Source organism: Nyctibius grandis, chromosome 33, assembly GCF_013368605.1.
Source record: "Nyctibius grandis isolate bNycGra1 chromosome 33, bNycGra1.pri, whole genome shotgun sequence".
Taxonomy (NCBI): domain Eukaryota; kingdom Metazoa; phylum Chordata; class Aves; order Nyctibiiformes; family Nyctibiidae; genus Nyctibius; species Nyctibius grandis.
In genome coordinates, this window is record NC_090690.1 from 4,195,155 (window position 1) to 4,222,052 (window position 26,898).

The 26,898-nt window shown below is 52.3% G+C and overlaps 1 protein-coding gene across 1 annotated transcript; it reads left to right on the forward strand.

Moving 5' to 3' along the window:
- Window positions 1-25,114, forward strand: SLC4A5 (solute carrier family 4 member 5). Its single transcript, XM_068421622.1, has 25 exons — window positions 1-84; window positions 5,001-5,130; window positions 8,007-8,167; window positions 8,407-8,562; window positions 10,682-10,777; window positions 11,796-11,851; window positions 13,772-13,929; window positions 14,025-14,112; window positions 14,288-14,442; window positions 14,813-14,956; window positions 15,147-15,321; window positions 15,662-15,795; window positions 15,910-16,181; window positions 19,006-19,067; window positions 19,619-19,819; window positions 20,208-20,321; window positions 20,893-21,054; window positions 21,835-22,013; window positions 22,122-22,194; window positions 22,366-22,434; window positions 22,682-22,855; window positions 22,995-23,156; window positions 23,658-23,739; window positions 24,442-24,509; window positions 25,058-25,114. Coding segments are annotated over exons 1-24 (3,039 nt in total). The 5' UTR covers window positions 1-83; the 3' UTR covers window positions 24,477-24,509; window positions 25,058-25,114.
- The last annotated feature ends 1,784 nt before the right edge of the window (window positions 25,115-26,898 follow it).

Sequence of the window (26,898 nt, forward strand, 5' to 3'; positions counted from 1 at the left end):
ACTACGAGCGCCAGGATCGCTCCGACACCGACGACGGCGGCCACGGCTACTACGATAGTGGCAACGAGAACGCCAGCAGGACCAGTGAGTCGCCCTCGGGCTTCCCGAAAAAGCAGGAGGGGTTTTGCAGCATCATTTAATCCAGGATTAAATCGCCCTTGTGCACCTCGCCATGGCGCTTGGTCCAGTGTTTGCACTTGGCGCTGCTTTTCCTGACGCTTCCCAGGTTTATTTTTCCCTGTGGATGTCTCTGAGAGCTGGGCACAGGGTGTGAACTGGGATTTGAGGCTGCTTGGGTCATGGGTGGGCTAAAAAGAGGTTGTCTTTGCCCTTGGGACGTTGTCCTTGCCCTTGGGACGTTGTCCTTGCTCTTGGGACATTGGCCTTGCCCTTGGGACGTTGGCCTTGCCCTTGGGACGTTGGCCTTGCCCTTGGGACGTTGGCCTTGCCGTTGGGATGTTGTCATCGCTCTTGGGACGTTGTTGTTGCCCTCGGGACATTGTTGTTGTTCTCAGGAGGTTGTCCTCGCCCTTGGGACGTTGTCCTCACCCTTGGGACGTTTCCCTCGCCCTTGGGAGGTTGCCCTCACCCTTGGGAGGTTGTCCTTGCCCTTGGGAGATTGCCCTCACCCTCGGGAGCTTGTCATTACCATCGGGAGGTTGTCCTTGCCCTTGGGAGGTTGTCCTTGCCCTTGGGACTTTGTCCTTGCCCTTGGGACGTTGTCCTTGCCCTTGGGACGTTGTCCTTGCCCTTGGGATGTTGTCTTCACCCTCGGGAGGTTGTTCTTGCCCTCGGGAGGTTGTTCTTGCCCTCGGGAGATTGTCCTTGCCCTTGGGAGGTTGTCCTTGCTCTTGGGATGTTGCTAACGAGGAAGTCTGGGTACAGCGAGGTCCCGGGGGTGCAGACATCCTCCAGGCATCCCTCCTTGTTCCCTCCAGGCTTTTGCCCGGGGCTTTGCCTGGTCTCCTTAAATCTCCTTAGCGCAGATTAACATTTTGCACAGCAAAGGACCTGTCGATCTCTTGGTTGGCATTTTTTTTCCGCTCCCTCCTATAGAAATTTGCGTTAGGCGTCATGTAGAGCAGACCCCGGCGCGGCTCAGCAGCGCGGGCAGGGGCTCGGCTTTGCTTTTCCCTACGGAGGGGAAAGTTTTCCAGGTTATTTTTCACGGGGAGAGGTTTTTTATTTGCTTTGCTCGCAGCTCGTTCGTGCCTTCAGCGGCGCAAGAGGGACCACGTCCCCTCCTTCCGCAGGCGGTAAATACCACCGGGTTGTAACACTGGGCTGGTTTTGAGGGGGGCAAAGTCCTTTTATGGAGGAAAAACACCCCAGAAAGCCTCAACTCCACAGCAGCCCAGCTTTCCCCCAGGAAATCTCCCTCATTTCATGGTTTTTCCCCCCAAAAAATCTCTACCCTGAACTTGCAATACAAGTGCCTGTCTATAACACAGATCTGCAGACGCTTTTAATATCAATAGTGGTGTTTTTCCCACTTCAATCCAAATGGGAAGGAAAAACCCTCCACAAAATAACCCTGAATTTGGATTTCTGTCCTCCTGCCTCTCCCTCCCTCCCCTTTTCTCCCTCGCTCCGTCCCGCTGCCACCCAAAGCGCTCACCTCTCCTACACCGCATCCCGTTTGATTTGGTAACTTCCCGTCATGAGAGCCCAAGGGAAAGGAAAGTGCTTTATATTCTTTATAATCTGCTCCTTAAGCCGTGGGAGTTTAACAAGCCTGAGTGGATAAAGGAGGAAGTTTGGGGTTTGGTGGGGTTTTTTTTTTGGTACGGTGCAGCGAAGGTTTGGTTTAGCCGGGAAGAAACGGGAGAAAAAATGGAAACGATTCTAGGTAGGTTATTTCCATCGCTCTTTGCGGGGAGCTGGAGGGGAAGAAAAGCTCCATTTGGGGTTTTTTTTCAGCTTTGCTTTTTTTCCCCCTTGTAAAAACAACTCGGGTGCTTGCGTGGGGTTGGGTTGGGCGCTCGCTCAGGGCACCGAGCTCCAAAGCTCACCCTAAAAATATAACGGGGCGAGATGGGGGGGAATCTATCAGCTTCCACCGCTCGGGGAAGCAGAAAAAATATTTGAAAGGAGAAAAGTCTCCCAGACTTGAATGTTTCTTGAACAGGAACGGAGCATCTAGTCCCATGGGATGTGCACCTCGGCCTCTGGGCTTTTTTTTTTGGAGGGGGGGGACCCTTCTGAGCCCCGAAACGCCGGGGAAAGGCTGTTGTATATTCACAAGGACCACGACAGCGGATGGTTAATGAGCCGGAGCCTTAAATGAGGCTTAGTCCCGCTGCCCAGCCGGATTGCAAACCCCAGGCGGCACCGCGTTCCCCCGTCCCCCGTTTTATCACCTTTTTTTTATTGTACCTAAAGCCAGAGGGGGAGTTTTGGTTTGGAAAAGCATCGTTAGGTGAGGTTTTAGGGCTGGATCAAAGCTGGGGTGTGAAGGGCTCTGTGCACCTCAAATTAAAGGAGGTCTAAATCAGTGCGACTGGTCTGTCCTGTCCAATGCCCCAGGGAAATGCAGGTTCTTGTGCGTGTAGAATTATCCTGTATTAGCACCAACATCAATTCTGAGTTAATTCCGCGGCCGTGGGCTCGATTCGGATCCACCGTGGCTGAAACCGCGATGGAGGTTTGGTGGGTGTAAAGCAGGAATTGCAGCTGTGAGTGGTTTTCCCATCGTAAAAGCTTGTTCGGGGAGGTAGGGATCTGCTCTGGGCACCCATTGAACTACGTCTCGCAAGAAATTGGTGCCGATTTTGGGGTGACTTTGGGGGTTTTGGCCAGCGTCGCTGCAGCAGGTTTTACTCTTGTGTTCCACGGAGGTGCCAAGCCCTGGATGTCGTTATTCAGAATATCCTCCCGAGCGAATACCTGCTGCTTCCCGGGGTTAATTTAGGTGCTGGATCCAAAAAAAACGCCATGGAGAGTTGGTTGGAACCAGACGCTGGGCTGGGTGTTTTCCCTGGCACGAAAGGGTCCTCGGGGTGAATAAACCCCCCGGATTTCAGCTGCGCGGTGAAGCCCCGGCGCTGTTGGTTTAGCAACCGGCTTCTTGCTCGGGTCAGCGAGCAGCGGGGAGAGGAGGTGGCTGGAGGGAAGCGCACGTGTGGTGTTGAGAGAGGGGTTTATTCCTTAAACTGAGGGAGAATGGGGGGAAAAAAGCTTAAAATACCCCAAAAAAAGCTCTTTATGTGTAAGTTTTCCCTTTTTCTTTTGTGGTTTCCAGTAGTTTGAGTGTGTCACAGCCCCGACAGCCCAAAATGAGGTACTGGGGGGACCCTCCGGCAGGCTGAAGCAGGAGGGACCCGTTCTTAACGCCACAATTTGAGCAGAGTTGGGAGCAACAACCGCCAAGTCAAGGATTTACAAAGCTCCAACCCCTCCGCCCCCACAAGATCACAAATCCCCCTTTTTTTTTTTACACATGCAGCCAGAGATCCCGCCCCAGATGTGTATTTCCAGCAAACTCCTTTTATTTTTTATGGTCCCGCTCATGAATTTGAGTGTTTGCAGGAAATTTGAAGTTTGGGCTGTAGAACAAAGCGGACGGCGTGAGGCCAAGGCGGGGGTTGTTGTCGCTATCGCACCGATTTCATCCCCTTTTCCGCGAACAGCACTTAGGCTTAAAGAGCCTGAAGCCTTCCAGGCATGTAGCCCAGCTCTAAAATTAACAGGAATATTAATAATCATAATAATGAAGCTTATGGAAGTGGAAGGAGGACTTGACAACGGGGCTTTAGACCTGGTGGTGGGGCTTAAAGGGCTTAAGCGGTTAAGCAGGCTCAGAGTGCAAGGGACATCCTATTCTTTCGCGGCTGTCGCGACTTGGGTCTTGTCTGCTTTGGGGGGGGGACAGGGGCAATATTCCTGGTTTTTAATTCCACTCACACATGTCAGTTGAATCACCTGCTTTTTTTGGATACACCGTTACCCGACTTTCTTATTCCCAGGTTTGAGAACAGGAGGATTCTGCTAACAACGACATTTTCCGAGCTGGATTAACTCCTGCTGTATTAGGAGAGGGCTAAGACCCAAGATTTTATTAAAAATATGCTATTTCCATGGAGCCCTGGCGTGGGGCTGATTTTAACCTCTTGTTTGAATAACAGGGCAACTGGGGAGCGATCCCATCCGTACCACGTCCAGGTTCATACCCAGGTGTTTGATTCCTCCCTGCAAGCGAATTGAGGAGAGGGTTAAGACAAAAAAACAGCCTGGCTTTTTTTTTGGCTGGAGAGGGCAGGTCCGTCACCCTCCCGTGGCCGTGGGGAATGCACTGAAGATGAAAAAACCCTTTTCCCATCAGTCGGGCAGGTGACGTGTCACCGTTCCCCTTCCCGAAACACACCGCGGGGAACAGGAGGCAATAAGTGCCCTCCCCAGCCTGGCCGGTTTATTTGCAGCAAGAAGCTGGATTTTTTCTGCAGAAATAGTAAATTTATATTATTCCCCTCAAATGATACACATTCCTCTCGGGGATCCAGCAGGAAAACGTGTGCCGAGCACTCGTGCTTCCCAATACACGGTGCCAGAGACCATCAGGGTTTTGTTGCTGATGGCAGGAGGCTCTAATTTGGCAAAACCAGGCTCCGTGGTGGGGAAAAATGTGGGATACCCCATGGAAACAGGGTGCACGATGCTCCTGGAAGGGGAATTTGACCATATTGTCTACAGGGGTGGCCACGTTCCTCGATTCCCAGCCTGGACCTATATATTCCCCTCCTGGCCTCTGCTCATGCTTTCCACCAGCATCCCGTATCTCTTTGCACAGGGATTTTGGGACAGGATTACTTAGAGTTTCCCCACTCCTCAATGTCTCTCACCTTCAACATTTTCCTCAAAATCTCCTTTTTTTTACCCCAGGATCCTAAATAACCCTACAGATCCCTTTTTTACCCCTCCAGGGCTTTCCATATGGGAATGGGGTGGGATCATCTCATCTCCAGCTGATGTTAAACCTCTTTTTTTTTTCCCACCCCTGACAGTGTCACCGGCTGCCGAACGCCTCCGCTACATCTTGGGGGATGACGATGAGCCTCCCAACCCCACGCTCTTCACGGAGATGGACACGCTGCAGCACGACGGCGAGGACATGGAGTGGAAAGAGTCAGCCAGGTGAGGTGGGGGGGTAAATGCTTTGGGGTGAAAATGTGTCAGGTAAAGATCCCCCCCTTAAATATCCCTGGGTAGAAATGGGGTCAGGGAATGAGCATCATTTTTAATGAAGTTAAAAAAATGAGGCAGGTTTTAATGAGCCTGATGAGGAGGAGGAGAAGGGAGGAAGATTTCCCATCTTGTCCCACATCTCCCCAGGTGGGATCGACCCCAAAGCTGGGGTTTTTCCCATTCCCAGTTACAGAAAGGGCTGGGGGGTTGAAAAAAACCCGGGTAACACGCTGGGAAACTGGAGAATTAGAGCAGAGAGCTGGGCAATGGGAATAGGGGACGTAAAATACATTTTCCCAGGTCTATTTTTTTTCCCCCCACACTTTTGCTGGCCAGGGCAAGAGTTAAACTTCTCCTACCCCTCAAGCAATAATAATAACAATAATAAAAACCCACCCACTATATCTTTAATAAAAGTGTTAGAGGAATTGCAAGTGGCTTTATTGAATGAGGAGCTCATCCAAGGGAAAAATCCCAAATCCAAGTGGGATTTTTCTCTTCCCAGTCTCAGCTGTGTAAGGGCTAGTAGGGTTGGGAGTTTTTTGGGGGGCTATTTTGGAGGGGAGTCAGGGGTGCTGCTGCCATCCGAAGCCCTTTCCTTTCAGTGGCACATGTGGGATTTCTGAGCCTGGGCATGGAGGTTTGCTTGAGGGATGAGGAGAGAGCATGATCGGGCCCTGCAGGTGCTCATCTTATCTCTTGGGTTGGTTATTTGCATCACCAAAAAATTTGGAAAGCTCTTAAGCATCCTCCTGGTTAAGCAGCGCAGGGATGGTTGTTGCTAAAGTCCTTTATTCCCCTCCCAATTTTGCATAGATCTGTATCTACTCATCCCAAAAAGGTGGGAAGACAAAAAATCAGCGATTGCTTTGGGATTTTCATCAGGGAGGGCTTGAGATGGAGGTGCCCAAATTCCCCCTGGGAGGATGGAGGTTTCTCAAGTCCCGGATTTCCGCTCGCCGGGTGAGGAGAGGTTGAGCCTCTTTAGCCACGGGAGAGCAGCTCCTTGGTGGGAGCAGCGGCTAAACCCGCAATAAATGGAAATCAATGGAAATAAAGCAGCCGAGCACAGCAGGGAGACGGGGTTTTGCCGTAGCCTTGGCAAAAGCATCGTGGGATGCCGGTGCTGGGGGCAAAGGCGCCGCTGGAGACGTGCCTCGAGTCCCGCGCGCAACCCCGAGCTGCTGCCTCAGCCCGCGAGCACCAATAACCCACTTTCCGCAGGAAAACGGGGCAAAAAAGAAACGAGGAGCGACGTAATCGGCTTTGGGCGAGCTCAGACAGTGCTGCCGTGGGAAGTTTGAATTTCCTCCCAATAAAAGCATCGTTTAAAGGGCTGGAGAAGGGGTTTCTGCAAAGGAATTGGGGTGGGGAGATCCACACGCTTTGGAGTGATGGGCGCTAGGGCCAAATTTTCTATTTTTGGATGCTCTGGGGTTTTGTCCCCAGCACAGACCATTCCTGGCACTCCCAGATAATATTTTGGGGCTTTTTTTAATAGGGCCACCCAATATTTTCTCTTTGCAGCAGCATTTTAATGCACCCCCCTGCAGATACAACCCCAGGCTCTCCCCACCATCAGCTATTCCCCAAAACCCTTCTCCTCCTACATCCTTTCTGTCTGTGCCCTCTGTGGTGACAGGAGCCCAAATCCCAGTCATACCAGTTAAAAAGTTGCAGGCTAAGCCCTGCGAAGGCTAATCCAGGGAGCCTGCAAACCTCCTGTAAAGAAGAAGCAGTTTTCTTCCTCAAAGCAACATCTTTGTTGTCTGCCCTCCCCGGAGCCTGAGCCCCGTTCCTGGGGAGCTGGGAGAAATCAGTCACCGTTCCCAGATTTCCTCCGAAGTCTTTGGTTCGTAAAATGAAGGAAAAATAAGGAGGTGGAAGGGCTGATGTCCAAGGGCTTGCAAACCCTCTCTTCTCCTGCCATGGGAACGAAGCCCAGGTTGAAGTCTGAGTGTTGCTAAGGAGTTGAACAGACATTTGGAACCCCCTGGGTTTTTGCTTTCCTGCGTGCACGGCTGGTCCATGCGGGTGTGGATCCTGGCTAAGGCAAGGTCAGCTCCGTGGGAAAACCTCCCAACCCTCGCAGGAGCAATTTAAGGAGAGTGAGATCGTAGAATCACGAGATGGTTTGGGTTGGAAGGGACCTTAAAACCTGTCTCGTTCCAACCCCCCTGCCACGGGCAGGGACACCTTCCACCAGACCAGGGTGCTCCCAGCCCCATCCAACCTGGCCTTGGACACTGCCAGGGAGGGGGCAGCCACAGCTTCTCTGGGCAACCTGGGCCAGGAAAGAATTTCTTCCTCAGATCTCATCTCAATCTCCCCTCTTTCAGTTTAAAACCGTTCCCCCTCGTCCTGTCACTCCATGCCCTTGTCAAAAGCCCCTCTCCAGATTTCCTATAGCCCCTTCAGGCACTGGAAGGTGCTTGAAGGTCTCTGGAGCCTTCTCTTCTCCAGCCCCAACTCTCTCAGCCTGTCTCCAGAGCAGAGGGGCTCCAGCCCTCAGATCATCTTTGTGGTCCTCCTCTGGCCTTGCTCCAACAGGTCTGGACTCGCTCCAAATCTGTAGGGTGAAGTTCAGTGGTGGAGCTGAGAGCTTTTGCTCCGCTCTGCAACTGTGCAAGCAGGACTTTGTCTAATGATGTTACTTGATTTCTCTATTCCCATCCTGAATAACAAGCAAAAACGTTGCAGGATGAATTAATTCAGGCTTGCAAAGCCGCCTGCAGAAGGGAAACGTCGCAGGAAAAGCAATTCTCCTCTTCTCGTACGCCATCCCCGCTCTGTGCCTGTCCCCACGGCTGCTGCTCTCGTTTCAGGTGGATAAAGTTTGAAGAAAAGGTGGAGGAAGGCGGGGAGAGGTGGAGCAAGCCCCACGTGTCCACGTTGTCTTTGCATAGCCTGTTTGAGCTGCGGACGTGTCTACAGACGGGAACGGTGCTCCTGGACTTAGACGGCTACTCTTTGCCCCAAATTATAGGTAGGAGCTGGTGGATATCAGTGGTTTTGGTTGGCTTTTTCCCCATGTCTCAGAGTGCTGGGAACAGATTTAAATTTGCATTTACTTGCTGCATGCAAATATAAACCAACTTGCACGGGAATAAGCAAAGACAGGAGCTGAGAGCCATCACCTTGGTTCAGTAAGTGTTGTTGTCTTGAGCTTTCTGGGAGGGTTTGCAGTGGGGTAACCCATGCACCTCCCTCATTTGGTGCTTGCAGATGATGTTATTGAGAAGCAGATTGAGGACGGTCTGCTCAAGCCGGAGCTGCGGGAGAAGATAAGCTACGTGCTCCTCAGGAAGCACCGTCACCAAACCAAGAAGCCAATCCACCGGTCCTTGGCTGACATAGGCAAGTCCGTCTCCTCCAGCACAAGTGAGTTCTTGGGGTCCAACCTGCGCCTGGTTGCATCCTTGAATCTTTGGTGAGCAAACCCGGCGCGGGGGGGGATCTCAGGAGAAGGAAAGGGGAGAAACCCAACCATTTGGGGCACCGAACTACTTACAGCCCCAAGAAAGACCCCAAAAGCTCTGCCACTGGTGGCTTTAAGGGTGGGGGGTCATTGGGAGACAGAAGCCGAGGAGATGTCTGCTGAGATGTACGATGGCGTTGTTGTGATGGACAACAGTGTTGTGTGATGGGACAATGGCGTGGTGTGAGGGACAATGGCGTGGTGTGATGGACAATGGTGTTGTGTTGGACAACAGTGTTGCGTGATGGACAACAGCACTGGCGGTCACTCGGCCAAGGGCCTTTCTGGCACAGCACCCTACAGACAAATCCAGTCTGCTCCGTGGTTGAACCTGCCTATTTTTGAGCCATTATAAAAGGGGATTTGTTTGTTTTCACGCTAGATTATTTACTTAGGTTTAAACAGAGGTCATTTGGTGGAGCCTGGGATTTGCCGGGCTTTGGCTGCTCCCCAGGTAGACAGAAACAGCAGCGCCCAAGCTCAAAGTGCACATGGAAGAGGCCATCAATAAGCAATATTCCCACCCCATGGGCATCCCCAAGTTTCAAAGCAGCCATCATCCACGCTGGAGGACTAGATATTTGAGCAAACATTTGCCCAGAAGCTCTCAAAACGGAGCACGACTTGGAAATGTTGGAAAGCAAGTCCAGAGGAGGGCGACCAAGCTGTTGAAGGGTCTGGAGGGTCTGAGCTACGAGGAACGGCTGAGGGAGCTGGGGGTGTTTAGCCTGGAGAAGAGGAGGCTCAGAGGTGACCTTAGTGCAGTCTACAACTACCTGAAGGGAGGTTGTAGTGGAGTGGGAGTCGGCCTCTTCTCCCGGGCAACTAGCGATAGGACAAGAGGACACAGCCTCAAGCTGTGCCAGGGGAGGGTCAGGTTGGACATCAGGAAGCATTTCTTGTCAGCAAGGGTCATTAGCCATTGGAAGGGGCTGCCCAGGGAGGTGGTGGAGTCACCATCTCTGGAGGGGTTTAAGAAGAGCCTGGACATGGCACTTAATGCCATGGTCTAGTTGCCATGGTGGTGTCAGGGCAATGGTTGGACTCGATGAGCCCAGAGGGCTCTTCCAGCCTGATTGATTCTGTGATTCTGTGATGTTGTGGTTAGTTCCTGTAGATAGGAAAAATAGGGGCATCTTTGGTGTTTCTAGTTCCTTGCTGAGATGATGGCATCGCTTTGAGTTTGCCAATAGGGACACCAAGGAAAAGGTGATCATTGTCAGGAGCAGAAGGGTCCCTCGCATTTTTTGTGCCAACGGCAACTCTGTGATATTGGAATAAATACCACCAGCATGCCTGGTGGGGATTTCATCATTAGTGGGTTTAACAACAAAAAATTATAAGGATAGGTGCTGTGGTTGCAGCTGGTGTCTCCGAGAGATGTGGAGCAGCTCAACAAAACCAGTCTAGAGGGTTTTCCAAAAGGAAAACACAATTTGGGGAACTCAGGAGGTTTTCTGAGAAAATGCTGGGCTTAACACAGAAAATGCACGGGGGAAGAGGGAAGTCTTTATAGCTAAGTCACTTTAAACATCTGAGGTGAAAAATGGGACTTGTCACCCATTTAGGGAGGAGAAACGTTCACGTGAAACTCGGTGATGGCCAATGTAAATATTTTAAGCGTGAAGTTCGTGGCAAATCTCAAGTGTAGGTTTCTTTGGAGAATTAGGAGATTAAGAAGCCAAATAAAGTGTTGAGTCTTTCTAAGTGACAGAAATTGCACTTCTGAACCCATTTATAGCCTTGAAGAGAGCGTTGGTGGGGCGGGGGGTGGTTGCATGGAGCCTCTGCAGTGGGAAGACTTGGGTTAAGGCAGTTTATTCTTTGCTAATGGGAAAACTACTATGGGTGGGATAAAAGTGCAAATGAGAGTGGGAGGGAAAAGCAAATTGCTGGTGGATCAGCGCTGGAAGGGTCACGTCTGTGCCAGGCAGCTGATTTTCAGCCCAGCCTCTTGCCTTGAGCATCACCCAACAGTTCCCCATGGCACCTACATCTCCTCTAATGGCTCCTTTCCCCCAGCCCGCAGCCCCGTCCGGAGCCCGGCCACCGGCACCGCCTTCCACCGCTCCACCGAGGACCTGCGGATGCGGCAGAGCGCGAGTTATGGCCGCCTACGTAAGTCGGGGAGGTGGAAACAGTCCTAAAAGAAGAGGGGGGCGGAAAAATCCACTGCAATATGCGAGTGGGCGATTGCAGTTACAAAGGGATCCCACCACGACCATAAATGAGATGTGGTTTGTGTAACCACGGGGTGACTGATATCAGAAAAACTCATATTATTGGGTTTTCTTCTTATTGCATCTGGTATTGCATCAGCTATAATAAATAATGGGTTTTTTCTTCGCGCTGAAGTCATAGAATCATAGAATTGTTTTGGTTGACAGCCGGTCCAGGGAAGTGATCGTCCCTCTGTACGTCCCTCCCCACTGGTGAGGCCACACCTTGAATCCTGTGTCCAGTTCTGGGCCCCGCACTTCAAGATGGATGTTGAGGTGTTGGAGCGAGTGCAGAGGAGGACGACCAAGCTGGTGAAGGGTCTGGAGGGTCTGACCTCCGAGGAACGGCTGAGGGAGCTGGGGGTGTTTAGCCTGGAGAAGAGGAGGCTCAGAGGTGACCTTAGTGCAGTCTACAACTACCTGAAGGGAGGTTGTAGTGGGGTGGGAGTCGGCCTCTTCTCCAGGCAACCAGCGACAGGACAAGAGGACACAGCCTCAAGCTTTGCCAGGGGAGGGTCAGGTTGGACATTAGGAAGCATTTCTTCTCAGGAAGGGTCATTAGACACTGGAAGGTGCTGCCCAGGGAGGTGGTGGAGTCACCATCTCTGGAGGGGTTTAAGAAAAGACTGGACATGGCACTTAGTGCCCTGGTCTAGTTGCCATGGTGGTGTCAGGGCAATGGTTGGACTCGATGATCCCAGAGGGCTCTTCCAACCTCATTGATTCTGTGACCTTTAAGCTCATTGATCCAACTGTCACCCCAGCACTGCCAAGGCCGCCACTAACCCATGTCCCTCAGCACCACATCTACATGGCTTTTAAATACCAGTCCTCCCACCACATTTTCTCCTTGGAGCTGAAATCAGGCTGCGCATCACGGGGTGATTTTCTCACCTTCTCTCTCTCATCTCCATCAGGTCAGGCGCAGAGTCGGAGTATGAACGACATCTCGGACACGCCGAGCACCGACCAGGTAATCATCCTCAAAAAGATTAGTGTGATGCTGTGGGGAGCATCTCCAACACGACCCGCAGTTGTTAAGGTCCTTGTGTGGCTTTGCTCGGTCGATAACGACACAAATTCTTAATTAGGGCAATTAATACGTATATTGATCCCTGCTAATTCATGGGGAAGCTGGCCCAGAAATAATACCTTGTGCTTGCAAGCTGAATGCAGAATTAAAGGATGTGTGAGGATGCTGATGGAGCTGAGATCCTTAGGATGGAGAAAATACTCTTTCAGATCTTTGGGTAGGAAAGGAAAGGTGCTTGGGAGAGTGCAGGGATCCTAAAAGAGCAATTTAAGGAGAAGAGAAGGATGGAAATTCATGCGTTTCTGGGAGTCACGGGACGGGGGATGCCACGATATCAGGGAGGCAGAAGGTTCCCAGGACACCTTCCAAAATCAGAGCTGCAATAAAGCAAGCCACCCGCCCACTAACGAACCCCAAATCTCCGCCTCCAGCAGTAGGGTGCGGAGGGTTAATCCCAAAATATGCAAAGCATTTAGGTTTAATCGCCCTATTAGGCCCACTACAAAGGGACTTTTTAAGTGTTACTTGAAGCTTAGTGGTCACCGTTAACTCCTGCTCTTGCTTGTTCCAAGCTGCGTTGGAGGAGTTGCTTTATTATTATTATTTTTTTGTTGTTCCATTTGGGTTTAAAAGATTAGAAAGGGGCGAGCTTGCTGCTCGGCTCACATGCCTCCCCTCACGCTGGCATATAGATTATAATAACACCCTGCCTGGGTTGGTGTTGAACCCTTGGAGACTCATAATGAAAGAGCTGAAGGGGAGAAGAGACCCCAGGGAAGAAATCCAGGAACGACGTTTCCTACTTCCATTAGGGCCCCGCAAGGCCCCCGAAGGGCCCTCCCCCACCACGAAGGGCCCCGCACTTCAAGAAAGATGTTGAGGTGTTGGAGCAAGTCCAGAGGAGGGCGACCAAGCTGGGGAAGGGTCTGGAGGGTCTGACCTGCGAGGAACGGCTGAGGGAGCTGGGGGTGTTTAGCCTGGAGAAGAGGAGGCTCAGAGGTGACCTTAGTGCAGTCTACAACTACCTGAAGGGAGGTTGGAGCGGGGTGGGAGTCGGCCTCTTCTCCCAGGCAACCAGCGATAGGACAAGAGGACACAGCCTCAGGCTGCGCCAGGGGAGGGTCAGGTTGGACATTAGGAAGCATTTCTTCTCAGCAAGGGTCATTAGCCATTGGAAGGGGCTGCCCAGGGAGGTGGTGGAGTCACCATCTCTGGAGGGGTTTAAGAAAAGACTGGACATGGCACTTAGTGCCCTGGTCTAGTTGCCATGGTGGTGTCAGGGCAATGGTTGGACTCAATGATCCCAGAGGGCTCTTCCAACCTGGTTGATTCTGTGATTCTGTGATTATTTGTTCCTGCTCCAAGGATGGGATTGGGGAGGAAGGAAGCCACAAAAACATCTCCCCGTGCGTGGTGCCGAGCGGGGTTTCTGCATTATATAGGGAAAACCCTGGGTTTACACAGGGGGTTCCTGGCGTAGACCCCACCTTGTGCAAACCCACCCAGCTGCATGTCGCGTTATGGAGCTCCAAGCGTGTGATTTCGAGTTCACCTCGGGCTCGGTGATGGTTTTGAATGATGAAGAAATTCAGCTTTATGAATTCTTGCTGGTTTATTCTTGGATATGGCTCTTGAATCCCCACCTCCGGGAGTTCCGTGACTATGAGAGATCAAGAGGTTTGAGCCTGCGGCTTCAGCTGGTGGTGTCAGGGCAATGGTTGGACTCGATGATCCCAGAGGTCTCTTCCAACCTCATTGATTCTGGGATTCTGTGATTCTTTTGCGTTCAGGGTGTGGAAAAGAGGGAGAAAAGCCAAAGTTGGCCACCTGCTCCCTTCCCCACCCTTGTCTTTCCAACAGCTGAAGAACAAGTTCATGAAGAAGATCCCCAAAGATGCAGAGGCCTCCAACGTGCTGGTGGGAGAAGTGGAGTTCCTGGAGAAGCCCTTCGTGGCTTTTGTGCGGCTCCTCCAGGCAACGATGCTGGGAGGGGTGACAGAGGTGCCCGTCCCCACCAGGTGAGAACCATTCCTTTGGGTCCGAAGCACCGAGTGGTCTCATGACATGGATGCTGGTGGTCCGAGCAAGCAACATGGCACCTTTCCCTCCCCAGGTTCCTCTTTATTCTCCTTGGTCCTGCGGGAAAAACTAAATCCTACAACGAGATCGGCAGAGCCATCGCGACCCTCATGGTGGATGATGTGAGTAGATGCAATGCTTGGCCCTCACCAGGAACCCCCTTGCTCAGAGCCAAGAAGAAAACGTGATTTTCATCCTATCACCCAAACAAATGAGCTTTAAAATCCCATAATGACGTGGAACACGTGTGTGCTGGACGGCGTTCCCAGCTGACACTTCTTCTCTCTCGACCCCCAGCTCTTCAGCGACGTTGCCTACAAAGCCCGGGATAGAGAAGACCTGATCGCCGGCATAGATGAGTTTCTGGATGAAGTCATCGTCCTGCCGCCCGGCGAGTGGGACCCCAACATTCGGATTGAGCCACCCAAAAAAGTGCCCTCAGCTGACAAGAGGTAAGTAGGAGACATGGGGCTGGTCCCAACCCTGTGGCCATCCCCATCTCTTCTGGTTTGGAGATGCTGGAGGAGGACAGCAGCTTTGCTTGCCTTCGTTCCTAGACAGAATCTGCAAGTTTTCCCAAAATGCTGCTTTTTCAGCAGTTTTTGCCCCCAGATCAGCTCAGAGCTGTTTCCACTCTGCAAAATCTGCATTTACCCCCCTGGGCTGAGCAAATCCAGCTCTTGGTCTTTCCAAATTCACCCCAAAACCCAAGCTCTAGTGCAGGCAGAGAACTATGCCATGGCCTTGGTCGTGGTCCCTGTATCAGGACCAGCTTGGTGTAGGGCAGGTGCCGTGGCCGACGCCGGTGGCTCTGTACCGCAGGAAATCGGTTTTCTCACTGAACGAAGTGGGGCAGATGAACGGCACGGCCGGTGGGGCAGGCACCGGGGGCGGTGGAGGAGGCAGCGATGACGAGGAGATGCCCGAAGTTCACGAAATCGGAGAAGAGCTCGCATGGACCGGCAGGTGAGCAAGCACCCCACCACCCAAAAAACCTCAGAGGGTGCTAGCACCCATCAGCATCTCCTGGTGGTTCACCCCGTGGTCTCCTGGGGCACGCAGGGGTGAAATCCTTTTGGGCACAGGCTTTTGCGTGGCACCGTATCTATTTTGGTGGAAGTCACATGCATCTGATCCTTGGTGGTGTCTCCCCCAGGTTTTGTGGTGGTCTCTATTTGGATATCAAGAGGAAGCTGCCCTGGTTCCCAAGCGACTTCTATGAAGGCTTTCATATCCAGTCCATCTCTGCCATCTTGTTCATCTACCTGGGCTGCATCACCAACGCCATCACATTTGGGGGCTTGCTTGGGGATGCTACGGACAACTACCAGGTCAAGTCCAAGGAGGGAGGGGTTGCTTTGGCTTGGGACCAGCAAGCTGGGATGGGATGGGATGGGATGGGATGGGATGGGATGGGTTTTACCCTCCTTGTGCCATGCCAAGCCTTAATCTGGGGATGGAAATCCATTGCCAAGTGGGACTGGCAGTCCTGAAAACCCCGCAGGATGGGAAAACCCATCTCAACGGCAATGCCAGGAGCAAGAGGACATGGCCCCAACCATCCTCTTTAGGTCGAAGCAGAGGTCCTTAATTCCCATCTCCACCCGGGGTGTCCGTAGGGATGTTACGTGGCACAGCATCACCATAACGCTGGGTTTGATCCAATCCCAGGGCGTCATGGAGAGCTTCCTCGGCACGGCGATGGCAGGCTCTGTGTTCTGCCTCTTCGCTGGGCAGCCGCTCATCATCCTCAGCAGCACCGGCCCCATCCTCATCTTCGAGAAGCTGCTCTTCGACTTCAGCAAGTAGGTGCTGGGTGATGCCGGGGGGAACCAGGACCCATCCATACCGGGTGGGACCTGTCCTCCAGCCCATGGCGTGCTCTCAGGGGACCACTCTTGCCTTGTCCCCGCTTTCAGAGGCAACGGCATCGACTACATGGAGTTTCGCCTCTGGATCGGCTTGCACTCTGCCCTACAGTGCCTTATCCTGGTGGCCACCGACGCCAGCTTCATTATAAAGTACATCACCCGCTTCACGGAGGAAGGCTTCTCCACCCTCATCAGCTTCATCTTCATCTACGATGCCATCAAGAAGATGATCGGAGCCTTTCAGTACTATCCCATCAATTCGGACTTCAAGCCAGACTACGTGACCACGTACAAGTGCGAGTGCATTGCGCCCGACCCAGGTGAGTACACGTCTTTTTGGGGAAGATGAAGGGGATGGGAGGGTCCCACCACAGATCGTTGGCCGAGGACATGGAAGGAGGTAGCTACCTGGTCAGCGCGGGGTGGAGAGACCTCATCCTCCTCCTCTGAGGGTGATTTTGGGCAAGATGGAAGTACAGCCTTGGCCTCCATGGATGAGTGCGTCGATGCTTGGCAGGGACAGGGCGAATGGTGCCGGAGGGACGGGGCCTCAGCCTGGAGCAGCCAGACCTGGATGGATAAAAAGGAAATATGGAAAATAAAAGACATTTTAGGTCACTAATTCCAGCCTGTTGCCGATGGAAACTTATTCTTCAGGAAATACACTGGAGGGGTTTTGTCCTCTCTGGTGTCTGGGATACACCAGGATGTCCCGGTTGGGTGTGGAAACCTCCTTGGACTGTTTTTTCTCCTCTTTCTTACTCCTTTTCAAAGAGGAGAGGCCATCAGGCTCGGACCAGACGGTCTTTTAGTGGCTTCCCTGGTTTTGCTCTTGGATAGACGTACCCAATGATCCCCAGTCCGAATCGTGCAGCTCAGATGCTCTCGTGGCCACCTGGAAGGGAGTGGAGATCTTCGGTTTGGGCTGATGCCGGTGACTGCCTGCTCTCAGACGAGCTGAATTTATTTAAAAAGCTGAAATTCTGACAATTTTGGGGAGTCTCAGCTGCAACCAGAGGAGACAGAGGTGTGACGGGGAAGCTCTCCCCAGAAATAAAAGCATCCAAGACCTGCCGCTCAACGTGTTCCCAATATATCCATCATCACGGGACGAGATCTGCCCTGCCACGATGGAAATAACATTTATTGGGTTTAATTTTGTATTTTGCCTCCATTTCTGCTTATCCACCACCTGCTGAGCGAACCCATCCCGCTGGATTTTGAAAGCCCTGCGCGCAGCGAGGAGCACGGGCAGATGACGTGATCCTTCCCACCCCAAAACCCTCCCAAACCTGACCTGCAGGAAAGCAGAGCCCGATGCCCGATGCAGTCCCCAAGGGCCTGAAATATCACAGAATCCCAGAATCACTGAGGTTGGAAGAGCCCTCTGGGCTCATCGAGTCCAACCATTGCCCTGACACCACCATGGCAACTAGACCAGGGCACTAAGTGCCATGTCCAGGCTTTTCTTAAACCCCTCCAGAGATGGTGACTCCACCACCCCCCTGGGCAGCCCCTTCCAATGGCTAATGACCCTTGCTGAGAAGAAATGCTTCCTAATGTCCAACCTGACCCTCCCCTGGCGAAGCTTGGGGCTGTGTCCTCTTGTCCTAGCGCTGGTTGCCTGGGAGAAGAGGCCGACTCCCACCCTGCTACACCCTCCCTTCAGGTAGTTGTAGACTGCACTAAGGTCACCTCTGAGCCTCCTCTTCTCCAGGCTAAACACCCCCAGCTCCCTCAGCCGTTCCTCATAGGTCAGACCCTCCAGACCCTTCCCCACCTTGGTCACCCTCCTCTGGACTCGCTCCAACACCTCAACATCCATCTTGAAGTGCAGGGCCCAGAACTGGACACAGGATTCAAGGTGCGGCCTCACCAGTGCCGAGCACAGAGGGACGATCCCTTCCCCAGACCGGCTGGCTACACTAGTCCTAATAGAGGCCAGGATGCCATTGGCCTTCTTGGCCACCTGGGCACGCTGCTGGCTCATGTTTAGCCCAAATGGGACCAACCACCTTCATCCACCCACGTGTGCCGGCAGCACCCACTGCCGTGGCTGAACGCAGGGGGAAGGTGAAGCCTTCAGCCTCCGGGGAGGTCTCCCCCTTTTCCAAGCCCCGTCCCAAGCCTCTTTGCCACCCCACTCCTCGCCCTCGCTGCCCCGGGCACCCAAAGCAGTGCTGGATTTTCCATTCCTCTAGATATTGAGAAATTATATTTATTCCTCCCTACATCCTTTTTTTTAATCTTTTTTTTTTTTTAATTACTTCTGATTTTTAATTATTATAACTGATTTGTACCATATTTATCTCTGCTGCACACATCAATTTGGGCTGATTTCAATCTCAAGTGAGTATCGCCTTCTAAATATTAAAACTCTTTTAATATTTGATACTCTTCCCCCGTGGGGGGGGGTTTATTGTTGTTTTTTTTTCCCCATGTATTTTACTTTTCTCTCTGCTCTGCTGAAAGGGTTTGTGTAGAGCCCTTAGGGGTCCTCTCTTAAACTACCACCGGTGGTTTGCTACCTTTTAAGTTGTAGAAATCACAAATAAGGATGATTTTTGGAAAAATAAAAGGTTATGGAGGGGAAAATATTAATAATAATAATAATAATTGATTATTATTATTAATTTTATATATAATATTTTTTATTATTATTAATTATTATATACCCAAGAGCAGAGCTTTTTGCACTGGAGGAGAAGGTGCTGGGCGCTAGAAAGGAGTGAGACCCCAAAATACCCCTAAAATATTAAAAAAAAACAAAAAAAAAAGCAAAATAAAAGCAATTTGGGAGCCGCCTCTCTGTTATTACAGGCTGAAAAACAGTCTTCTACCCCCATGGTTTAAGATGTGGGTGTTGGGATGCTCGACCCCGCTGCCAGCTGGGAAGCTCCTAAAAATTTTAGGAGCTGGGAAACTCCTTAAAACACCTTCCCCCACCCCGGCACTCGCCAGCCCCGGAGGGAGAAGCCCCGTTCTCCGCCGGCACGTGGGGATTAGGGAGGGAGAAGTGGCTGCGGGGTTAGAAATGAGGGGGTTTCTCCCCAAATGTCTCTCCGGGTAAAACCCATCTGCTTTTAATTACAGAAACCTCGTTATTAGCCCCCAAAACCTCAATAACAAACTCCTTTCCCGCAGCCAACGCGACCTTGTTCGATGCTTCAGCTCCGGTGGCACCAAACACCACTAACGTTTCTCTGGTAAGTGGGTTTGCTCGTCCCAACTTGGGGACGAGGGAGGGAAATACCCTTTTCCTTGCACTTTGCTGTTCCTCAAAATGCTAATTTTGCTTTTTTTGGGGAGAAACACCCTTTTCTTTGCATTTTTCTCTTCCTCAAAATGCTAATTTTGCTTTTTTGGGGGAGAAATACCCTTTTCCTCGCATGCTGCAATGGCTTAAACTTCTAATTTTGCTTTTTTTTGAGAGAAATACCCTTTTCCTTGCACTTTGCTGTTCCTCAAAATGCTAATTTTGCTCTTTTGGGGGAGAAATACCCTTTTCCTTGCACTTTGCTGCTCCTCAAAATGCTAATTTTGCTTTTTTTGGGGGAGAAATACCCTTTTCCTCACATGCTGCAACGGCTTAAACTTCTAATTTTGCTTTTCTTTTTGGAAAAATACCCTTTTCTTTGCAATTTGCCGTTCCTCAAAATTCTAATTTTGCCTTTTTTGGGGAGAAATACCCTTTTCCTTGCACTTTGCTGTTCCTCAAAATGCTAATTTTGCCTTTTTCGGGGGGGTTTCTCCCCAGTACAATGCTATTAACCTCACAGCTCTGGACTGGACTCAGCTGAGTAAGAAGGAATGTCTCAAATACGGCGGCAGCTTAGTGGGGAAATCCTGTAAATTCGTGCCCGACTTGGCCCTTATGTCCTTCATCCTCTTCTTTGGGACCTATTCCATGACCTTGACTTTGAAAAAATTCAAATTCAGCCGCTATTTCCCCACCAAGGTAAGGAAAACGCCAGGTTTTAACCCTCCTTTTTTCCAAAAGGTAGGAAAAGTGGGAGCTGTGGGTCTCTTTGCTGGATGTGAAGAACTCCAGGAAAATAAATCTACATTTCTAGATGTCGGTAGCAATTAGGAAAACCCTTCCCTGAGCTTTTAGCCGCTGATTTGGCTCTTGCACGCTGAATAACCCATCACCTTGTGATGCAAAGGGGAAAAAAATCTGCATTTTATGGGTTATACCCAGGTTATTGGTGGGTGAGTGGAGCTGGAAGGATGCTGAAGCAGGAGCAAACCTCTCCATCCCATTAGTTACCCTCTCCATCCCATTAATTCCCCTCTCCATCCCATTAATCACCCTCTCCACCCCCGTTTCCCTGTCTTACCTCCAGGTCAGGGCTTTCATTGCTGATTTTTCCAATGTCTTCTCCATCCTCCTCTTCTGCGGAGTGGACGCCTGCTTCGGCCTGGACACCCCGAAGCTCCACATCCCCACTATCATCAAGGTTTGGTCACACCAGGGGGGACCCCTCCCCTCTCCGCCCGCGCTCTCTTTCCAGCTCCTCACTGCTTTTTGGGGGAAAATCGTGGCTCCTGCAGCGTCCAGGCACCTTCTTAAATGCTACTTTGTCTTTTCTGGGGGAATATTCTAATTCTGTGACTTTTTTTCCTTCCTTTTTTTGTTGTGTTTTTTGTTTTTCTCCCCCTTTTCTTTTTCTCTCAGCTGCGTAAACTTATTAGCGATTTCTCTATCTTTATGTCCATACTAATGTTTGTGGGGCTGGATGTGCTTTTTGGACTCAACACCCCAAAGCTCCAAGTGCCTACTGATTTTAAGGTAAAAAAATAAAAAAAAAGGAATAAAATCCCTTTCTGGAAATGTTGCCAAAAATTTCCAGGAGAAATTTATTCCCCCCATCCAGGAGGATAATTTGGGGTTGAGGCATGTGGATGCCTGGGGGTGGTTTGGGTACCGATGCGTGGTGGTGGGATTGAGGGATGGGTGTGGGATAGGGTGATGCTCGGCGGTGTTGGGGTTCAGGGGTGATGGCTTTGTCCCCGTCTCTTCCTCCCCAGCCCACGCGCCTGGACCGAGGGTGGTTCGTGTTTCCCTTTGGGAAAAACCCGTGGTGGGTTTATCTGGCGAGCGCCCTGCCCGCCCTCCTTGTCACCATCCTCATCTTCATGGACCAGCAGATCACAGCCGTCATCGTCAACAGGAAGGAGCACAAGCTGCGGGTGAGCCGGGTGCAGCAGGGTGATGTGGGGTGCTTCAGGATGGTGTGGGGTGATGCAGGGTGCAGCGTGGCAATGTGGGGTGCATCAGGGTGATGCAGGGTGCTTCAGGATGGTGTGGGGTGATGCAGGGTGCAGCGTGGCAGTGTGGGGTGCATCAGGGGGGTGCACGGTGCACCATGGCAATGTGGGGTGCATTAGGGTGATGTGGGGTGCACTGCAGCAGTGATGGGTAATGCAGGGTGCACTGCATGGGATGCAGGGTGCAGCGTGGCAATGTGGGGTGCTTCAGGGTGATGTGGGGTGATGAAGGGTGATGCAGGGTGCACCAATAGCAATGGGGGGTGTATCAGCACAATGTGGGGTGCTCTGCAGCAATGATGGGTGATGCAGGGTGCTCTGTAGAGGATGAAGGGTGCAGCGTGGCAATGTGGGGTGCTTCAGAGTGATGCAGGGTGCTCTGCAGCGATACGGCATGCACTATGACAATGTGGGGTGCACCATGGCAATGTGGGGTGCATTAGGGTGATGCAGGGTGCACCATGGGGCTGCAGGGTGCACCATAACAATGTGGGGTGCATTAGGGTGGTACAGGGTGCACCATGGGGCTGTGGGGTGCATCGGGGTGAGGCAGGGTGCACCATAGTGATGAAGGACACTTCAGGGTGTGTGATCGGGGTGTTGCAGGGTGCATCCCAGGGGAACCCCCACCTTGCTGGGCTCTGGGGTGAATCTAGGACCAGCTTTGTTGCCCCCCTGACCCTCCTGGGTGCTGTGTTGCAGAAAGCCGCGGGCTACCACCTGGACCTCTTCTGGGTGGGCATCCTCATGGCCATCTGCTCCTTCATGGGACTGCCCTGGTACGTGGCGGCCACCGTCATCTCCATCGCCCACATCGACAGCTTGAAGATGGAGACGGAAACCAGCGCCCCGGGGGAGCAGCCCCAATTCCTGGGCGTCAGGTGAGGAAGGCTCGGCCGTGCTCTTCCTCAGGGTGGGAGCGGGGGGATTCCAGACGCAGCAGCGGGTCCAGCCAACGTGGCCTCATCCTGCTTCTCTCGCCCTTCCAGGGAGCAGAGGGTGACGGGCATCATGGTCTTTGTCCTCACGGGGATTTCTGTCTTCCTGGCCCCTATCCTGAAGGTAAAACAACCCCGTTCCCCATCCCTGCTCCCTCCCTGGGGATGTTTGGGGACCTGGGAAGAAAAAGCAGGATTTCCCACCCCCGCCACAGCCCCCAGCATTGGTCCCCGTCCCCAGGAATGAGCTGCCGCCTTCCTTGGGGTAAGCGCCGTGTTTTTTCCGTGTCCCCAGTACATCCCCATGCCGGTGCTCTACGGCGTCTTTCTGTACATGGGCGTCGCATCGCTGAATGGCATCCAGGTAAGCGCTCCTCCTCCTCCTCCTCTTCCTCCTTAACGGCCACGAAGGGGTCCTACACTGGGGCAAAAAGGGGCGTTTTGCCCCCCAAATTTGCTTGTGTCCAATATTTCCTGCTGCACGGGACAGCAGATACCCAAAACCCTTCGAGAAACATCAAAAAGCCCCAAATTCCCCATTTTGGGGACCAAAAGAGGGTCTATCTGGGGAACGGGGCCGAAGGCTAACGCCGGCCTTCATCCCACCACAGTTTTGGGACCGCTGCAAGCTCTTCCTCATGCCGGCCAAGCACCAACCCGACTACGTCTTCCTCCGGCACGTGCCGTTGCGTCGCATCCACCTCTTCACGTTGGTGCAGATCATCTGCCTGGGCATCCTCTGGATCCTCAAATCCACCGTGGCCGCTATCATCTTCCCCGTCATGGTAAGGCCATCCCTTTAGAAGAAGGGTCTTTTTTGGAGATTTAAGGAATTTTTGGGGCTTGTGCTCGTGGTTGGTCACCAGGTCTTGGGATGAGAGATGCTCTTGCAGATCCTGCTTCTTGCATCTCTTCCCCTCTTAGATCTTAGCCCTGATCCTGGTGAGGCGGCTGCTGGATTTTGTCTTCTCCCAACATGACCTGGCCTGGATTGACAACATCATCCCCGAGAAGGAGAAGAAGAAGGAAGATGACAAGAAGAAGAAGAAAAAAGGCAACAAAGGAGACAGCAGCAGCGATGAGGAGGTGGGTGGGGAGTTCCAAAGGATGACGGGGCCATCTCGGACTGGCTGGGGAGGGAAAGGTCCCACCGAAACCTCCAGGTTGGTGGATTTGGGATGAAGATCTTTGATTCATGGAGATGTTTCACTGCATATATAGGACAGGCTGATTGAGGGCCTTTAAGTGATGCTTAGGGGCTGGCCAGAGGCTCCAGGGAATGCTCAAAGTGTCCTGAAAGCTGGAAAATCGTGGCAAAAAAAAAGAAATCATTAGGGAGAGGAACCAAAACCCCGTGGCTGAGGGTACGGCACCCATTGTACGGTGGCAAAGAGTCATTAACCCGTGCCAACCCCCTGCTGCAGACCCTTCCCCGGGCAGAAGGGCTGCGAGTTTATTTGGGAAGAGGAAGGCAAAGCCTCCTCCTCCTCCTCATGCACCCACCTCCAGAGATGTCGGGTTCCTTTGGGTGCTCTCGGAGCCCACCCAGGCGCTGCCTTCACCGACTTTCCCCGCTTTCCTCCCCAGTTCCCACCTCCCTCAGTCATTAAGATCCCCATGGAGCCCCTGCCATCGCAGCCCCGAAACGGGGGGCCCCATTGCCTCAGCCGTAAGTAAAGAGCCTCAGGAGCTTCTCTCACCTTCCCTATCGCTCCCTAACCCCCCGCAACGGGATCCCCTCGGCCACCGACCCACTAACCCCGCTCAAAGACGCACCCTGGATCCGTTTGCTCTATTTAAAGCAGGTTGGAGAGGACGCAGCAGGCTCAGTGCTGCTGAGAATTTTCTGTTCCAGGTGGCTGGGAAGCCCGGAGTGTCCTGGGTCTTCCCCACCGAGCCAACACTGATGGGGATTTTTAAAAATATATATAGTCAGGAAGGTTTTGAGCCCCTAAAAGCAGGAGATGCAGAGCTTGTGACCACGTTATCCCCGCTGCGAAAGAGCAGATGTGTTCAATTTGGCTCAACATCATACGTGAGCCGGTGCAAAGCCAGCCACGACCCAAAAAAATCCCCAATAAATCGGGGTGAGTCGATTCCAGCTCGGCACCAGGTTGCGTCACGCCGCCAGCGAGATTTAACGTGATAATTCATTGACTCTGTCCTCAAGCTGCCGCTCGCAGGGGCTGGTGGGACCTTGCTCTTTCTCTAATCAGCCCAAAAATCAGCATTTCTCAGGAGCTTTTCTCCTCCTCCCACCATCCGGAGGATGCTGGACCCAGTAGCACATTGGAGGAGGGGGGTGAGTGGTTTTTTGGGGGCTCCTTCCCCACCTGAGAAGTGTTTCACCTCTTATGTCCTCCCCCCCCAGGAAAGAGGTCCTCTACCTGGAGCTTTGCGTTCTGATTCCTCCCCGAACGGTTCAGACCTGGATCGCAGGTAAACGGCAGCAAACGGGCTCCCCCCACCCTCTCCCCCATCCCCGAGGGACCATTTTTGGGGTCACCGGCTGATGCTCCCGGCTGAGCATCGCTCACTCGAGCCAGTTACCATCATCCTTGTGTATTTCTGGAATATCTGAGTATATTTTGGCAGCATCTCTCTGTATTTTGGGGGTTTTTTGCTTGCCAGCCCCAGCTATCAGGTTGTGGGGAGCACGAGCCCAAACCTGGCACGAGGGGAATAAATTTTTATAATATATTTATAGGAATAAATTTTTATCATATATTTATAGGAATAAAAATGCCGCTGGGCAACAGCCATGGGGATTTTTAGGATGTAAAGCTGAATCCTGCGAGCTTGGGGTTCTTCCCCACCTGCAGCTTGTCCATATTAAAGGCAAAAAAATAATATTTTAATTAATTTTTGATTAATATCAATGCGGTAGCATCATCCAAAGCCTTTTGCTGGGGGTGCTGGGGTGGTTTTGGGATGTGGGTACCCAGACGCTCACTTCCCTCTCTCCTCCTCCTCCTCCTCCTCTTCAGTATCACGCTTCACCTGAAGATTTCGTGCCCGTCGTCTCCCGCGTTTAACTACTCCCGAACCCCCATCTGCGCCGTGCCCCAGGTGAAGATAGAGATGGAGTCGGACTACGAGGACACCGACACCGACAAACCGCCTCGGGACATGGGCAGTGAGACCACGCTCTAGCCCCGCGCAGCCCCGCTGCCATTTTATATATATATAGAGATATTTAGGTATTTATATATATATATAAAGCAAATTGGGCTTATTTTTCTATATGAGACGGAGGAGACCGGTGGCCTCAGGGGTCTGTTGCTCCGGTAGTTTTTAGTGTCACGAGTTGTTGGATTTTCTGCCGGGCGAAGGGGGCGAAACGGGGCTGAAAAGGTGGAATTGGTGATTTTTGGCCTCCGCTCGCTGGGCTGGAGAAGCCGAAGAGCGTTGGGGCTGTGGGAGCAGCTGGGCTGCGCGCGTGGCTGCTGGGGAAGGGGGGATGGTTTTGAGGGGGGATTTTTGGGGTGGGGAGGAGGTTTGTGTGGATGGGAAGGAAGGGGGAGCGCGCATCCTTGCTCCCCCCGATCCTTAAAATCGCAGCGCAGCTCTCGGGGAGTTTTGTTTGGTGAAGGGGACGATGCGCTGGGAAGGGAAGGAGGAAAAGCAGCTCAGGACTGAGGTTGTTGCCGCTCGAGGGTGGGAGAGCGGAGCAGGGAGCGGGGTTTTGGGTCCCGCGGGGAATCGGGGATGGTTTCTGCAAGCGTTTGGTCACCCCGTCCCCGTGTCCTCACCCGCAGGGTCCCCCCTGACCCCGGGGTTGATAACAGCAGCTCTATCTCTCCCTCCGGAGCCGTTATCTCGCTGGAGGAACCTGCTCTGCCCCCTTCATCTCCTCCATCCTGGTTATTCGTATGTGATTTAACAGCGAGTGGCTCGTAACGAGGAGGGGAGAGCGTGTCCCCCCGCCACGTACCTACCCCTGCTTTGGGGCTCGCATCCAGCTCACTCTCCGGCAGCATTTCGGCCCCGCAAAGGGCTTTTCCCACCCGCTGCTGCCTCTGGCTCCTCCAGGAGAGGAAGGGAAGGGAGCAGGGTGGGAGCCAGCATGGGCACCCAGCTCCGTTTGGCTCTGCCCAGCTCCCACCACCTTTTTTTCCAGCAGCGCCGGGGCGGTGATGAGGCTTTTGAAGGTTTTTTTTCCTTCCACGGGCTGCAGTTTGGAAACACTCCTTTGAATCAACCCTCTCAACTCTGTTTCTTTTACTCATTTTTGCTAGATGGATTTTTTTTTGCTTTATTTTAAGCCTCACAGAACCCCAACCCTTCCCCTGAGCAGAACCAACCTACCTGATATTTATACCAACCGTACTGGGGGGTTTCTGGGACACCAGTTAAATATTGAAACTGGTCTGAACCTTTGCGTGGGACAGATCCCACTTCTCTGTAAATAGTCGAGTCCAACAGAGAGACTTTAACACAGTTTCCTATTTATAGCGATTTTTTTCTCGTTCAAGTCCACGTCCTGCAGGAAGGTGGTGAGATAAATAACAGTATTGCTCCCGTCGCTGCTTAAGCGAGAGCCACGTAGCTCGACGTTGACATTTTTCACCTCGAAACGCGCCGTGTCTGTTCTGTAGCCGTTTTGTACCCATCTCCTGCGCCGTGGGACACGTAGGCTTATGATTTTAATCAAACAGGTTAATTTGCTTTATCCGGTACGTCAGCTCTGCTCCCCCCCACCCCCCTTAAAGGCTTTGTGGACTCTGGTAAGACGTTTCACGGAGCGGAGCTGAAGCCCCTCTAGCTCCTTTCGACTCAATTTGTCCCTTTTGCGACGTTCCCACGTGCTTTTAGACTTTTTGTATCT

Bases quoted from the DNA above. Each gene is read 5' to 3' on its own strand.
- SLC4A5 (XM_068421622.1), top strand. The intron at 14,957-15,146 runs GTGAGCAAGCAC...TGTCTCCCCCAG, and splicing joins GAGCTCGCATGGACCGGCAG to GTTTTGTGGTGGTCTCTATT. The intron at 16,182-19,005 runs GTGAGTACACGT...CCTTTCCCGCAG, and splicing joins GTGCATTGCGCCCGACCCAG to CCAACGCGACCTTGTTCGAT.